The sequence below is a fragment of the Macrobrachium nipponense genome, chromosome 7 (assembly GCF_015104395.2).
Source record: "Macrobrachium nipponense isolate FS-2020 chromosome 7, ASM1510439v2, whole genome shotgun sequence".
Taxonomy (NCBI): domain Eukaryota; kingdom Metazoa; phylum Arthropoda; class Malacostraca; order Decapoda; family Palaemonidae; genus Macrobrachium; species Macrobrachium nipponense.
In genome coordinates, this window is record NC_061109.1 from 49,465,048 (window position 1) to 49,479,182 (window position 14,135).

The 14,135-nt window shown below is 35.9% G+C and overlaps 1 protein-coding gene across 1 annotated transcript in view; it reads left to right on the forward strand.

Annotated features, from left to right (window-relative positions):
* LOC135216964 (intermembrane lipid transfer protein Vps13-like) overlaps positions 1-14,135 on the forward strand; it is an 840,085-nt gene that overhangs the window by 239,119 nt on the left and 586,831 nt on the right. Inside the window, 6 exon segments of the mRNA XM_064252490.1 lie at positions 3,093-3,288; positions 4,945-5,036; positions 8,772-8,907; positions 11,903-12,045; positions 12,402-12,491; positions 13,423-13,744. Of these exon segments, the coding sequence (XP_064108560.1) occupies positions 3,093-3,288; positions 4,945-5,036; positions 8,772-8,907; positions 11,903-12,045; positions 12,402-12,491; positions 13,423-13,744 (979 nt within the window).

A 14,135-nucleotide genomic window follows, 5' to 3' on the forward strand; every position in this document is an offset into this window, starting at 1 on the left:
CCAGGGAAAGTGGTCCATCTTCTGAGCCACTCTTCAGCCGAGAGAAGCTCCTCTCCGTCTCCGCAGTGAAAGGCTACAGAGCCGCCCTGGCCCTAGTCCTTAAGCTGCGGGGAGTGGACATCTCCACTTCCATGGAGCTCTCCCTCCTGATGAAGAGCTTCGAGAGGTCTTGCCCACCCAGGGAACTCAGGCCCCCAGGGTGGGACGTGACTCTCATCCTTAGGAGTTTGACTCGAAGACCCTTCGAGCCACTCCGGGAGTCGTCAGACAGGGATCTGACCCTCAAGACCGTCTTTCTGCTGGCCCTGGCATCGGCGAAGAGAGTAGGGGAACTTCATGGTCTTTCCTACGATGTTAGGCACACAGGGGGATGGGAGTCGGTGACGCTCGATTTTGTCCCGGACTTCGTAGCGAAGACTCAGAACCCTTCGGTCCCTGACGACCGGTTCAAGTCATTCACGATCCCCTCCCTGAAGGACTTCACCAACGATGATATGGATGAGATGCTGCTTTGTCCTGTGAGGGCGCTACGGCGCTATCTGAAGAGAACTCGGCACCTCAGGCTTGAGTGTCGACGCCTCTTCGTTAGCACCAGGGTTACCAAGAGGGAGATGTCCAAGAAAACACTTTCTTTCTGGCTTCGCGAGGTGATCAGGAAGGCGTACATTTCGGATAGGAGTGACAACATCGGTACCCTTCATCCGAGAGCCCACAAAGTCAGAGGTATTGGTCCAACCCTTGCGTTCCGCAAGAACTTCTCCGTGGCACAGGTGCTGAAGGGAGAGGTTTGGGCCAACCAGACCACCTTCACATCATTTTATCTTTGAGATATCGCCCACAGGTCATTGGACACCTTTTCCTTGGTACTCGTGGTGGCTGCTCAACAAGTTGTGTAGCTTACCCAGCTCCCGAGCGGACAGAACAGCATTGCTTCCTTGTGTGACTGCGTGATTGGGCAAGCAAATGAGAGTGGGACTGGCTTCTCTTCTTCCTCCTTTCTCTCCTCTACCTGTGGGCAGAGGGCTGCGGTCGTCACTACGCTGGACAGGAGGCCGATGCAGGTAAGCTACGTGACCAAGCTCCGTCCTGTCCCTTTCATTAGGGATAGGAGCGGTTATCCACCACTCCCCTAACAAGGGGGGGGAGTGGACGCCAACAAGAGACAAACCCATGACCTTATATTTGGCCCTTAAGTAGGAACTAGTTCTTGCTTGCTATTCATAAGAGGCATGCTTGCCTCCCTCTTATGAATTTGGTCCAGAGGTCTGACCACTGATCCTGCGGTGCACACCCCAATCAGCTGGGCAGAGGCTAGGATCCCTCCCTCTGCTCTTACAACCAGGGAGGGAACCAAGGTTGGACGAACACCAGTCTCTTCATAAGACTCAGATTCCACCCACCAATAAGTGAGTCTTCCATATGTTAAAGGACCGAGGGTTTGTATTACGTGTTGGAACAAATCACAATTTATCGTAAATTGTATTTTTCCTAACTATAAAAACCCGAGGTCCTTTATACATAGTGCCACCTCATGCCACCCCTCACTCTGTTCCTGGACCTTAAGCAAACTGAATCTTCACCTCCCAGTCGGGCGGGACTCCCGACTATTGGACAAGCAGTTAACTACCGAACCACTTTGTTCGAAAGCTTGCGACCAGTTCCAGCTGGCGCTGGTTACATTCCATATGTTAAAGGACCTCAGGTTTGTATAGTTAGGAAAAATACAATTTACGACAAATTGTGATTTTCCCTTCCTTTGTGAATTGTATACAACTCCCAATATAGAGTCATAGATGGAAAAATAAAGGTAGTTCAGGAAATAAGGCAAGCATTGTATTGATATCTTGACTTGTTTGAAACTTAGCCATGACTATTCTGTGCTTTTTCATGTAATTTATGATGGCAATTATGCCAGTTAGAAAATTTAGCTGTAAAGAAAAAAGTTTGTTTTGTTAGACAGGGAAAACCTCTAATAATGCTATAGTCTCTTTCCAAGTAGAAATGGTGTCACAGTATAACAAAAATCAAAAGTACTGCTTGAGTGCTAATTGTCTAGAGTTATTTCAATTTCCATGTAGGATCTTGATTCTAATGCCTTGAGAGTTTTGAATTGCTGGATTCTGGAAAAAGGGTCTTTACAGTAAATGTTACACTGTAAAACATAGAATACACTAATAGTATTACAAAATACAAAATAGTAGTTACTAATAATATCTAATGTAGCACCTCGTTGGATGAGTGGGTTATGTGCTCCCCTACTGATTTGGTAATTCGAGTTGGCTTCCCTGCTCTGCCAACGCAAAATCAGAGGAATTTATTTCAGGTGATTAGAAATTCCTTTCTCAATATTATGTAGTTTGAACCCCACAATAAGCTGTAGGTTCTGTTGCTAAGTAACCAATTGGTTCCTAGCCACATAAGAATATCAGATCCTTTGGGCCAGCCTTAGGAGAGCTGTTAATCAGTTCAGTGGTCTGGTTAAACTAAGATAAGGCAGTCACCGGCTTACGGCGGGTTCTGCTTACAACGTTCAGAGGTTACGACACTTTTAAATTATATTCATCAGAAATTATTACCAGGTTTACAGTGCATGTTCCAAGGTTACGCCGCCAATCAGACAGAAGAAATATGACTCCAAAAATGCAAAATAATCAATATTAGAAGTTTTTTTTAAGAAAAATGTAATAAAAATGCAGTTTACATAGTTCTTAACACACAAAAACCATTAAAAGTTAGGTTTTCTTAGGATTTTTTATGATTCTCTAGCTTGCGGCGATTTTCGGCTTACTGCACGTCTCGAGTCTCAAGAACGGAACCCCCGTCATAAGCCGGGGACTGCCTGTATAACTTAATAATATCTAATAGATATTGTGTGTGTTAATGTAATGGAATGTGTACACAGTCAGCTCATTATTTTCAAGTATCTGATTAACAAACAGTATATTAATATATGTATTGGTGTTATAACTGCAAAAGTAAATTTTTTAATGAATGAATACTTTATGCAACTTTTTTTAACAGATTCTTGCAAAGATATAGCAAATGAAAAGACTGGCAAACAGTGTTAAACACTATATTATGTCTTTTTCCAGGCTGTCATTGCTTATGAGGACGAGGACTGGAGACCTTATTTGAACTGCCATAATACAACATCCACTACTCCCCTTCACCTTCTTGCACCAACAACTCTCCATGTAGATATGTTCAAGTGTCTACTAACAGATGACCCAAACTTAGCCAAAGTAAAGATTAATGCTTCTTTACCTAATGTGGCTCTTTCAGTTATTGGTAAGTTTAGTAGTTTAATGATTGAAATGATAGATTCTCACTGTTTCATACTCAATTATGATAATTTAGTATGAAGCAGTTAAAAGAATTATGGCCGTGGTGTTTGGAAACTTCCAAGCATAAATCACTTGTATCCAGATAGGGATGTTAGGAAATTTTTTTAAAAATATAGTGGAATCAAGTTGACTTTTTGGTTACAAATTTTCATCACTGATCAAAGACTAATGGATGACCGGGAGGTCTGATTTCATTAACTTGCTATATTTGAATGCTACCCCATTTCATTTCCTTCTCAAATAGTAATTAATCATTATCTGCCTTAATGACTAACTTTTATTAAACCTTTACCATTCACTTCTCCTATCTATAATGTTGTAGCCTAACCTGTCTAATACAGGCAGTCCCTAGTTATTGGTGGCGATTCCGTTCCCAGTGGCATGACGATAGCTGACAATTGCTGATAACAAGAAATTGGTGATAACAGCGCTTATCGGTGTTGATAACTGGACATCAGTGCTGATAACCTGGGATCGCACCACTGTTAAAGTGGGGTTTGACACTGATAACCAGAGATTGGTGCATATTGGCGCCAAAAATCCAGTTATTGTTATCGCTACACAAGCACCTTAAAACTTGATCGCCAGTAACTGAGGCCGGTGATAACTGGGGACAGCCTGTACTTTTAATAATTTGTCTCATTTTATGCTCAGGATTGATTAGTGTAGTACTTTTATTATAGCAAATTATCAAAATCAACTGTTATGAATAAATCAACTACGATGAATAAGAATCTGGGTCTTTCAACTAGTATTTTGCTTATGCTCATTGGTTACTAATCAGTCTGGTTTTTGTCTACCCTCCAACTCTTAACTTTTCGTTCTTGTCAGTAGAACATATTTTTGGGGTAAAAGAAACTTTTATGAAATGCAACATGGGTAGGAATTCATTATATAAGAATCCCTCTAAACTTTCAAAAAGCAGACTAGGGAAAGATATGGAAACAAATAAGTACCTAGAAGCAGGGAAGCAATGCAGAGTGAAATTTACTTTGAGTCAAACCAATTTTGTGACAATTCAAGACTGCTATATACAAAACGAGTGAAGGGAAAGGATTGTAGTACATAGACAAAGCAGAATGAAGACCTGTAAGAAAGCCCAAGAAGTTATGGTCAAAGGAGTAGATTAAGACCTGTCTTTGAAAAGAGTTCTAGAAAAGATTACTCATCAAAAGAGTGTGTACAGAACCCATTTTACATCTAATCCTATAGAGGGAAAAACATATGTGAAAACATTTATGATGATGAGTAAAAGCATTTTAAGTCAGAATTTGTAGTTTCATTTTTCTTTGCTTAGGAATAAATGCTGTCTCTCCTGTAACTCATTCCAATCAAGGACTTGACAATATATATTTGGACATCATATGAGAGCTGAAAGAAAACGGTCCTTGCTCCAAAACTGAAGAATGAATGATTTTTAATCATTTTGTCCACTTGAGTACATGCTGCGATTTACTGAAGAGTTTATATTTCCCTTATTTTAAAGATTTTAATTTAATGATTCAAGATCGTAGTTAATAAAATAGAAAAAATGGAACTCATTTATTTGATTGTAGGGCTACTGATTGAATAATTTTCTTGTATTTATTTTAATTTTCAGATGAAAGATTGCTACATTTAGCTCACATTGCAAACAGCATTCCAAAAGCTACAGTACCTGAAGAGTCAGAGGAAGAGAAAGTAGTAGATCAAGTAAGTTTTACTGAAATACATGTATGTACTTTTAGCATTTGTGGTGATTTTGTAGTTTACCATATATATCAGTGTCTAAGACAACCTTTAGGTAAGATGAGGTCAACAATCATGGCAAATTTTCATGAATTTATCTCATATCTGTAGTAAAAGACAACTTCTAATTTACAAAACCAAAATTTATTTTGGAGAAAAGGGATTATTTGCAAAATTTAAACAGTGCAAATATATTCATAATAATGACCTAAATGAAGGATGTTTTGCATGTTGTATCCAATTACAATACATATTACCATTACTATTATCATATTCTTACTGTTACGCAGAATATAAACATCACCATGTATTCTTAAAATCTCGGCCGAATATGTATTATCAGTACCTTCATTGTGATTAGTTGTTAGATGAGATATAATTTGGAGATACCTTTTCTTGTAAATTAACAAAATTTGGTTAAACATGCACATTTTACTTCATTGTATAAGCATTTGGTGTGATTTCTTCAGTTCCAAACATCACTTTCACGTGGCTGTTATTTGTTTTATTCAGCCTCGGCTATAACCTGCAGCATTAATTTACTAGTACATACTCTTCTTGAGATCTCCATTGCATGAGGGATGAACAAAAATGTATTCTATTTTAATTTTAACAGAGATCTTAATAAGCGCTCGATAGTTATGGTAAATGACGTCAGCAATCAGCTGTTTCAAAATTTGGTTGTTTATGTCAATACAGGTTTACTATTGCTTCGTTCAGAATTCTAAAAACCAGAATTTTTTTAGTGGAGGATAGAGGAATACGTATTACGGTTGATGAAATGGAGAGAGAAATAAAGAGAGAGCGACTATTGCCTCGGTTAGGTTGTTACACTGATAGATATCCACTTGCAAACTTCGAATAATAGTTGTATTGAGAATAATGATAATTTTAATAAAACTTGTTTTATTGTATCTAATCATAATGCATGTATTATTGTTTTATAATATATGAACAGAGCGATGATGCACCATTTGCATTCAGGTTTTGTTTACAGTCTTAATATTATCAACTGATTGCATTTTACCGCTATCATCACTGTCTATAGTTGCCGAATGGAACTTAATTCAGATATACATTCCTTTTGTAAGTTATAAAGCTGGCTTTAACGAAGCCGATTCTATATCATGTTTTTCATATGTACATTGCCTAAAAGGGAAACCATTGTTTTGTTTACATTTCATTGCCATTCTCAAACAACCGCTCATAACAATACAATAATGAACTAGTATAGGTATCATACATAGTTGTCATTCATATGACTGAATCGTTCTAAACAGTTACAAACAGCTTTGCCTGCTGCCTCGCGTGATGTTCGCTGCAGTTTTGTCATAAAAGCATGGAGGAATGTGAAAATAAAGTGTCATAAAACCATTTTAAAAATTCCATTGATATAACTGAAGATGATTTGTATGATAGCGACGATGAAGCCAAAGTCGAAGTCAACTCACCTGAACCAGACTTGAATCCCTATGATGGCGGCATATGTGATGAATCGTGTGATATGTATGAGGAACTTTTAATGAAAAATTAATATTATGTTATCCTAAATGTTATTACTGCTGTATTTACTCTATCATTGAAATTTCTGAAAGGTTACCAAGAAATAAAGATTGCTGTGAGCGCAACCGTAACACATTTACATTTTCTCAGCTTGGATTGCATAGATAAAAGTTGATATCATTGATATAGAATTATTCCTCAAGTAAGCTATGAAACTTCATGTACATTGGTGGTTATCACACTGAGGCCAAGGCTAGCCTACCGATACACATCTTAGAATTCAAGTTTGATTTTTAGAATTGTAGTATAAGACGACTCCCAATTTATAGGGGTAAATTTTAGGATTTAAAGGTCGTTTTATTAGCGGAAATATATGTACAGTAATTAATATACTTCTAGAGGGTAAACACTTGCATGAAAGAGCACAACTCCTTAGGCCTCAGGTTGATTACTAGATGCCTTGTGGGTCTGATAAGTGGCATTATCTGATGACTAACAAAGACCCTATAGCAAAGCCTATGCATGAATTTTCAAGATATATTGTGCAGCCAACATTAGTTACATATAATTTTTAGTCTCGGCTAAAATGCAACTTACTCTTTTCATTCTGTTTAAATGATTTACCTGCAAAATGCATCTCCTGTTAAAAAGAAGCCTTGCCAAAATCCAGCATCTCGGTGTAGCAGTTAAGTAAGAAAAATGTTTCCTTAGAATGGGACTCTCCATTTAACATGTTACATAATGGCTTCACCTTGTGACATTGAATGGGTTATAACATTAGTCATAAACAGAACTTTGGTTGTATTATATTTGTTAGAAAATGAGCATACACTCCTGAATATCATAAATAACCCAAATAGAATATACAAGATGCAAAGGTCCACACTGTTCAGTTAATACAGATAGTTCCATATACAAGATGCAAAGGTCCACACTGTTCAGTTAATACAGATAGTTCCAAATTTCTGACAGGCTTGGGATTGGCTAGGTCCAAATTTCTGACAGGCTCAGGATTGGCTGCCATCCACATAATGAAACAAATCAATACATATTCTTTAATAAACAGTGTTCCTATTTTGCCAGCAGAACTGAGTGCAGTAAATTTATCACTTTATTAAAGATATTCCACTGCAGACAACTGTTATTTTCAGGTCCTAAAGAAGTTTTATTGAAGCAGTTCAGAACTATTGTCTTAAAAGATTTCTCCTGTACAGCAGATTTGAGTTTACATTCCACAAATTATATGAAGCTGATGTAAATGTTAATTATGTCGGATCCCTGCCTATAGGCATAAAGGGAAACAAGGAAGTTAATACAGCAACCAAGGCTGCAAATACTATGAACAAACAATATTGAACATTCCCAGTTTGTGGATATTTAACATTCCCTAAACACACCATGTTTGATAAATGACTGAGTTTGTCATAATGAATCTGGTAAAAACAGATCGAAGCAGATCAAACCTATGGGTTGAATTATGGCATTCTTTGAAGCAAAAAGAATGTTACACTGAATTAATTTCATCTTCCAATTGTCCACATTCATTGGACCCGTGTAGACTTTATGAATAGAACACATAACAGTTACAAATCTTAAGTGTATGTTCAAGTTTAAACCAACGGCAAATTCAAGTTTTGAAAATAAACCAGTTAAGGAAATTTAGTCAGAATCTGCATCTTTTTCAGTTTGTCCAGTTATCAGATTTGTAAAGAATTGCAAATTAAGAACTAAATGTAAATTCTCTTATTAAAGACAAACACTTGGGGCAGCCCTATGAGAGGTAAGTGTTTTTACTAGGTGGTCTGGTTAAGATGCTTCATTATAATAATTCTTGGAAAATTCGCTTATTTGTGGTATTTTTCTATGAGAAATAAGCACAAATTCTGGATTTTTTTCTTTTCATAAATTTCATCATAAAATCCACTTTTTGTGATAAAACTATTAAAAAACCAGGTCTAAAAATTTTTAGTAGTATTTTCTTGATTTTTAACCAACGAAATAGGAGGTTTTAAGCATTTTTATAGGGATTCCAAATATTCGCGGGTTCTAGCTATTCATTGGGGGGTCTGGTACGCATCCCCCGCAAATACAGGGGTGACCACTGTATATGACATTAGTATATTAATAAAGTGTATTTTGTCCAGGACAAGGACTTGAACATAAATCTAGTATATTACTAAAGTACATTTCTTCCAGGACAAGGACTTGAACATGAATCTTATTATGGAGGGTAGAGACATTGCTAGATTGGAACGAACAGAGTTGAATCCTAGTGGGGAACAGCAGAATACACCACAGTTTACAAATTTGTCTGTTATCTTTACAGTAAATGGTAAGTTTTTATAAAACCTGAATTTGTACAATAATACTTTAGTTTGCTTATTTAAATAATACGTACCTTATATACTCGCATATCATGCAAGTTTTGAAGCCCTAATTTTGGTGCTAATTTTAAGGGGTAGCATCTTACATGAGATATAAAATTCGAGTATGTAATAATCATATACAGGCAGTCCCCAGGTTACGTTGGGCGTTTTGTTCTTGAGACACGTTGTAAGCCAAAAATTGTTGTAAGCCAGAACACTGTCAAAAATCCTAAGAAAACGTTACTTTTAATGCTTTGGGCGCATTAAAAACTATGTAAACTGAGTTCCTATTGCATTCTTAATCAAAAACCTTAAAATATTGATTATTTTGCATTTTAGGAGTCATATTTCTTCTGCCAGATCAGCGTTGTAGGCGTCGTAACCCTGGAACATGCGTCGTAAACCTGGAAATAATTCCTGATAAATATAATTGAAAAACATTGTAACCTCGGAACATCGTAAGCCAAACCCGTCGTAAGCCAGGGACTCCCTGTATTAGTATCGTATGATAAAATACAAACATAATGGATATGCATCTTTTCCATGGATCTTTTAAAAAGTAATGTTTTACTTCACTGCATCCAATAACATGTATTTTTATATTACTATTTGTTTGTATTATAAAATACAAACATAACAATCAATGTTTTGGTTTGGAAATCAGCTGAGGGCGATTGCGAGGTTTGTTTTGCTGTGTTGAACTCAAATCAGAGCAACTTTCTTGCTTCTAGTTAGCGCAAATGAATCTCAAGATACTCTATTTATAGGAGACAAGGTTATTTTACGTTGTATGTACAAAGTGTTTTCAAGTGGAAATATAACTTAAAAACGTATTGTTTGTGAACGAAATTTTTTTTTTTTTTTTTTTTTAGTAGATGGCGCTGAGGGCATGTTTAATGCATAAACAGAAAATCAATAGATTCCGTTTGATATTTTCACTTTATCTCATCAGAATACTATGAGCGTTATGTATTTATCTTTTATTGGAGTGTAAACAGTAAAATGTGTTCTTTTCATGCCCAATAGTTTTGATTAAAACACGTTTCTCTCAAATTTTGTTTACAGTTTAGTTTGACGGTACTATACCGAAGTTTGTGAAAGTTTCATCCATGTTGCCGATGCACGATAATAGTTGTTAGCGGATCAACATTCTTTCCTCAACTTTAGCTAAAACTTACAGATTAAATTTAGCAGTATATGCCCTTGTCGATCTTTTATCCATAGCAAGTAAGGATATACATAGTACTATTATCGTGCATTGGCAACAAGGATATAACTCCAGTAAACTTATGCCATCAAACACAACCATAGATAAAATTGAGAGAAAATCAATTTTAGTCAAAACTTCAGGTCTTGAAAGAACACATTTTACTGTTGTCTTCACGCAGATAAAACATAAGTAAAGTAACGGTAAAGTTCGTTCTACGATGAAATGAAGTGAAAATAGCGAACGGAATCACATAATATTTTTACATAATAAACATGCCCACAACGCAATCTGTTAAGGAAAAAATACTTTAGTTCACAAGACATATTAAATTCATATATCAACTTAAAAACACATCGTATAATGACAAATTACCTTGTCTCATACAAGTATAGTATCTAGATATTTTATGCTAACTGGAAGAAAGGCTATTCACTCCAAATTGAGTTAAATATGGAGAAATAAATTCATATTTGCCATCAGCTGATTTCCATACCAAAACACTGACTGCTTTGTTAGTATTTTATGATACAATAATATGAGGATACATACAATATTATTGGATACTGTAATGCATAACTTTTTAAAAGAATCACAGAAAAGATGCATATTCATTTTGTTCTTATTTCATACATATAAGTAGCCGTCAGCAGCCTGACATCGCTCAATTAGGTATGCCGATGTTGGTCCGAATCTGATTCCCATTTCATGTCCAATTTTTTTTTTTCTACTTATATGTCATAGTCAGAATGCATTGAAACTCCAAAATTGGCTTATATTAATAAATTAGTAAATTATATCGTATATGTAGTATACAGCATACTGAAGGCTAGGCTACTGTATTCGTATACGTATATACAATATATGTACCATGATATCATCATCATCATATATGCGAGGCTAACTTGTTAATTCAATTTCTCTTTGTACTGAATTATCATAAGCCAATGTGCAGAACCTAGAGAATTAGCTGAAATTAATAATTAATAATTATGTATATAGTATGCTATGTAGTGTAGGCTAGGCAACCATATATGTAAAGATGGTACTGATTACCCTAGTGTAGGCTAGGCTAGTATAATATTCTTACAGTAAATTACCACGGGCCGACTGAAGTCCTAATTGATTTGTGACTGGTTGGTCATAACCAATTGTGGTAGTAAGTCGACTGCTATGTAATGTAAAAATAGGTCAGTCTTATTCTCCTTAACGTCATTTGTTACATAACTGGTAATTTTTTACTATCGTACGATGGTTGAAATTCAAGCAAAAAGGCTGTTGTTATCGGATTGGTGGTTCATATCAAATCAGCTGGTTCTGGCTGTATGCATTTTCCAAACAAGTATTTTATTACTACCGATACTTTTGGCATTCTCTTTTACTTTTTTAAACTTAACTAGAAGATGGGATAGATTAAGATATGGAGGAAACGATTTGGTAAATGGATGTAAAAATGCTTGATTTTTATGATTAATTTTGTCTTGATGATCTACAATAAAAAAGTATTCAACTAGAAGGTCTCCTTTCATAAATTTGAAAATAAAAAATTACAAATACGCAAATTTTTATCACTAAAGTTTATAAATAGTCTGAGTGTAATACATAGCAGGTATATTTTTCTAATTGATGTGGCCATTTTTAATTGTTACTGTAATATACTGTGATATTGAATCTAAGATATAGCTGCTCAGTAGAAAAAATCTCATGTTCATGACAACTGTTCTGTTAGGTAAGAAAATCTTGTTTGGTTTCAGAGATCAGCCTTGAAGTGAAGAAAGCTACAAAGGAGAAAGAAGAACCATTAGTAAAGCTTGCTGCTCTCTCAGCCAGTGTGGAACTTACTCAGAAGACATTTGACTTGACTTGTTTGATTATTCTTGGTGGAGTATTAGTGGAGGTATATCTTCCCAAGTTTAATTACAATGTACTGGCATTGTGGTACTTTGTAAAAATCTGTATTCCCTTTTGTTGAATAGCATGAATTATTTTTTATGATTCTTTCAGTGAAAACACTTTACAGATATGATTGAAGTTTGCAGACGTTACAGTACTGATTGGGGATAGTGAAGATGATACAGGAAAGCTGCAGAAACTAGTAAAAGAGTTGGAAAGGGTTTTAAAGATGTGAAGTGTTGTAGAGAGGAGAAAGTTATAGTAAGCTTGAGTAATGGAGCCAGTAAGATCGATTAGTGAACATTAATGTTAGCTGTTATGGTTATTTAATGTTGATTTAAATTTTTTTTACCTTTGCAGCATATGGGACAGCATGATTGTCAGCGGCTTCTAAGCACCCCAATGGCTGATGGAGGCTCCCAGGCTCTTCTTACACTGAAATTTATCCAGGTAGTTTCCATTTTATTTCTCTCTCTCTCTCTCTCTCTCTCTCTCTCTCTCTCTCTCTCTCTCTCTCTCTCTCTCTCTCTCTCTCTCTAACAATCTTTTTTTTGTCTGTTAAGAAAGATTTTCTACTTATAAAAGTTAACCCAGAGAATGAAAGGCAATCAAATGCACATTTAAGTGGTTAGTTTATATTTCTGCAACTGTATTATTGCATTAAGTGCAGTCAAGAGAGAGAGAGAGAGAGAGAGGAGAGAGAGAGAGAGAGCGTGCACTAAGTGTTTGGTGTGCTTGACGTGATGCAGATATGCATATCGCTTATGGGCTAGAACAAAAGCACACTCGTATACATAACTATCGACTTGAACTCACTGGATATTATATTCTAACACAAACTTTAACTATAGAATATATATATTTAACCTTCAATTTTGCTCTTTACATTTTATTTGCAAATATAAGCACTCATAAATTATTACAGTCAGAGTACATAATCTGTCAGTGTCAGAGATGTCGGAGAGTGTCATGAAATCTTTTTGGTATGTGTAGTATGGGTACCTGTCTTGTCCAAAGGTTTTCTTACTTTAATGTAGATGTATATTATGATAATATTAAATGCTGACATTTAGATACATAGACTTTTTATTTCCAAATATTCTCCTATGGAAATGTGAGGGGGGGGGGGGGGGGGGGGCTTCTTACATTCCCAAGGGTCTTACATGCCCTTAATTATGGTAATCTTTGTATTTTTACTTGTACAAAAAGTCAGATGAAAGGTTTGCTAGCCTGACGTATGTATTCCAAATTACTCTTTTAATTTATTAAAATACATTCAAGTAATTACTAACAAGTTCCAATTGTAAATAGTGCTGAAAAATTATACAGTTTGTTAGGCATTACCTATGAGATTAATTGTTTTACATTTTAAAATTTTCAGGTCAATCCAAAAAGTCCAGATTTTCGAAGCAAGTACGAATCTACATTACAGCTCTTATGTGTAGACGTAAGCCATTTGAAAGCCCGACTAGAACAATCTGCCATACTAAGTATACTGACCTTCTGGGACCAGTTATCTCTCAGGCTTTCAAAGGTAGGAGTAGCAAACCAGAGCCCACAGAAGGGCAGTAGTTTTGAGGCAACTGCAACAAGGCCAGATTCACTTGAACAAGCATCGATAGTGACACCCAAGAGTCTTACTAGTCAAGTTGATAAGAAATCAACATCTGAGTTATCTGAGACCAAGGACCAAAGTTCCATAGGTACGTACACTTCATCAAGCTGCAGTATGTACATATAGTATGACATACAAATTCCTAACTTACTTAGGTGTCTGACACCACTTTGTGAGGTAGAGTGACTATTTGTACAGTGGACCCCCGTATTCGCGTTCTCCAGATTCACGGACTCACTCATTCGCGGATTTCTCTCTGGAACATTTCTCCCTATTATTTGTGTTCACCTATTCGCAGTATTTTTCTATGAGAAATATCCATGGATTCCTGTTTTTTTATCGGTTTCATCATAAAATACACTTTTTGTTGTAAAAGTATTAAAAAACCTGGTATAATAATTTTTAGTGGGTTTTCTTGAGTTTTAACTAAAATAAATTGAGCATTTTAAATTTTTTTTATAAATGTTTTAACTATTCGT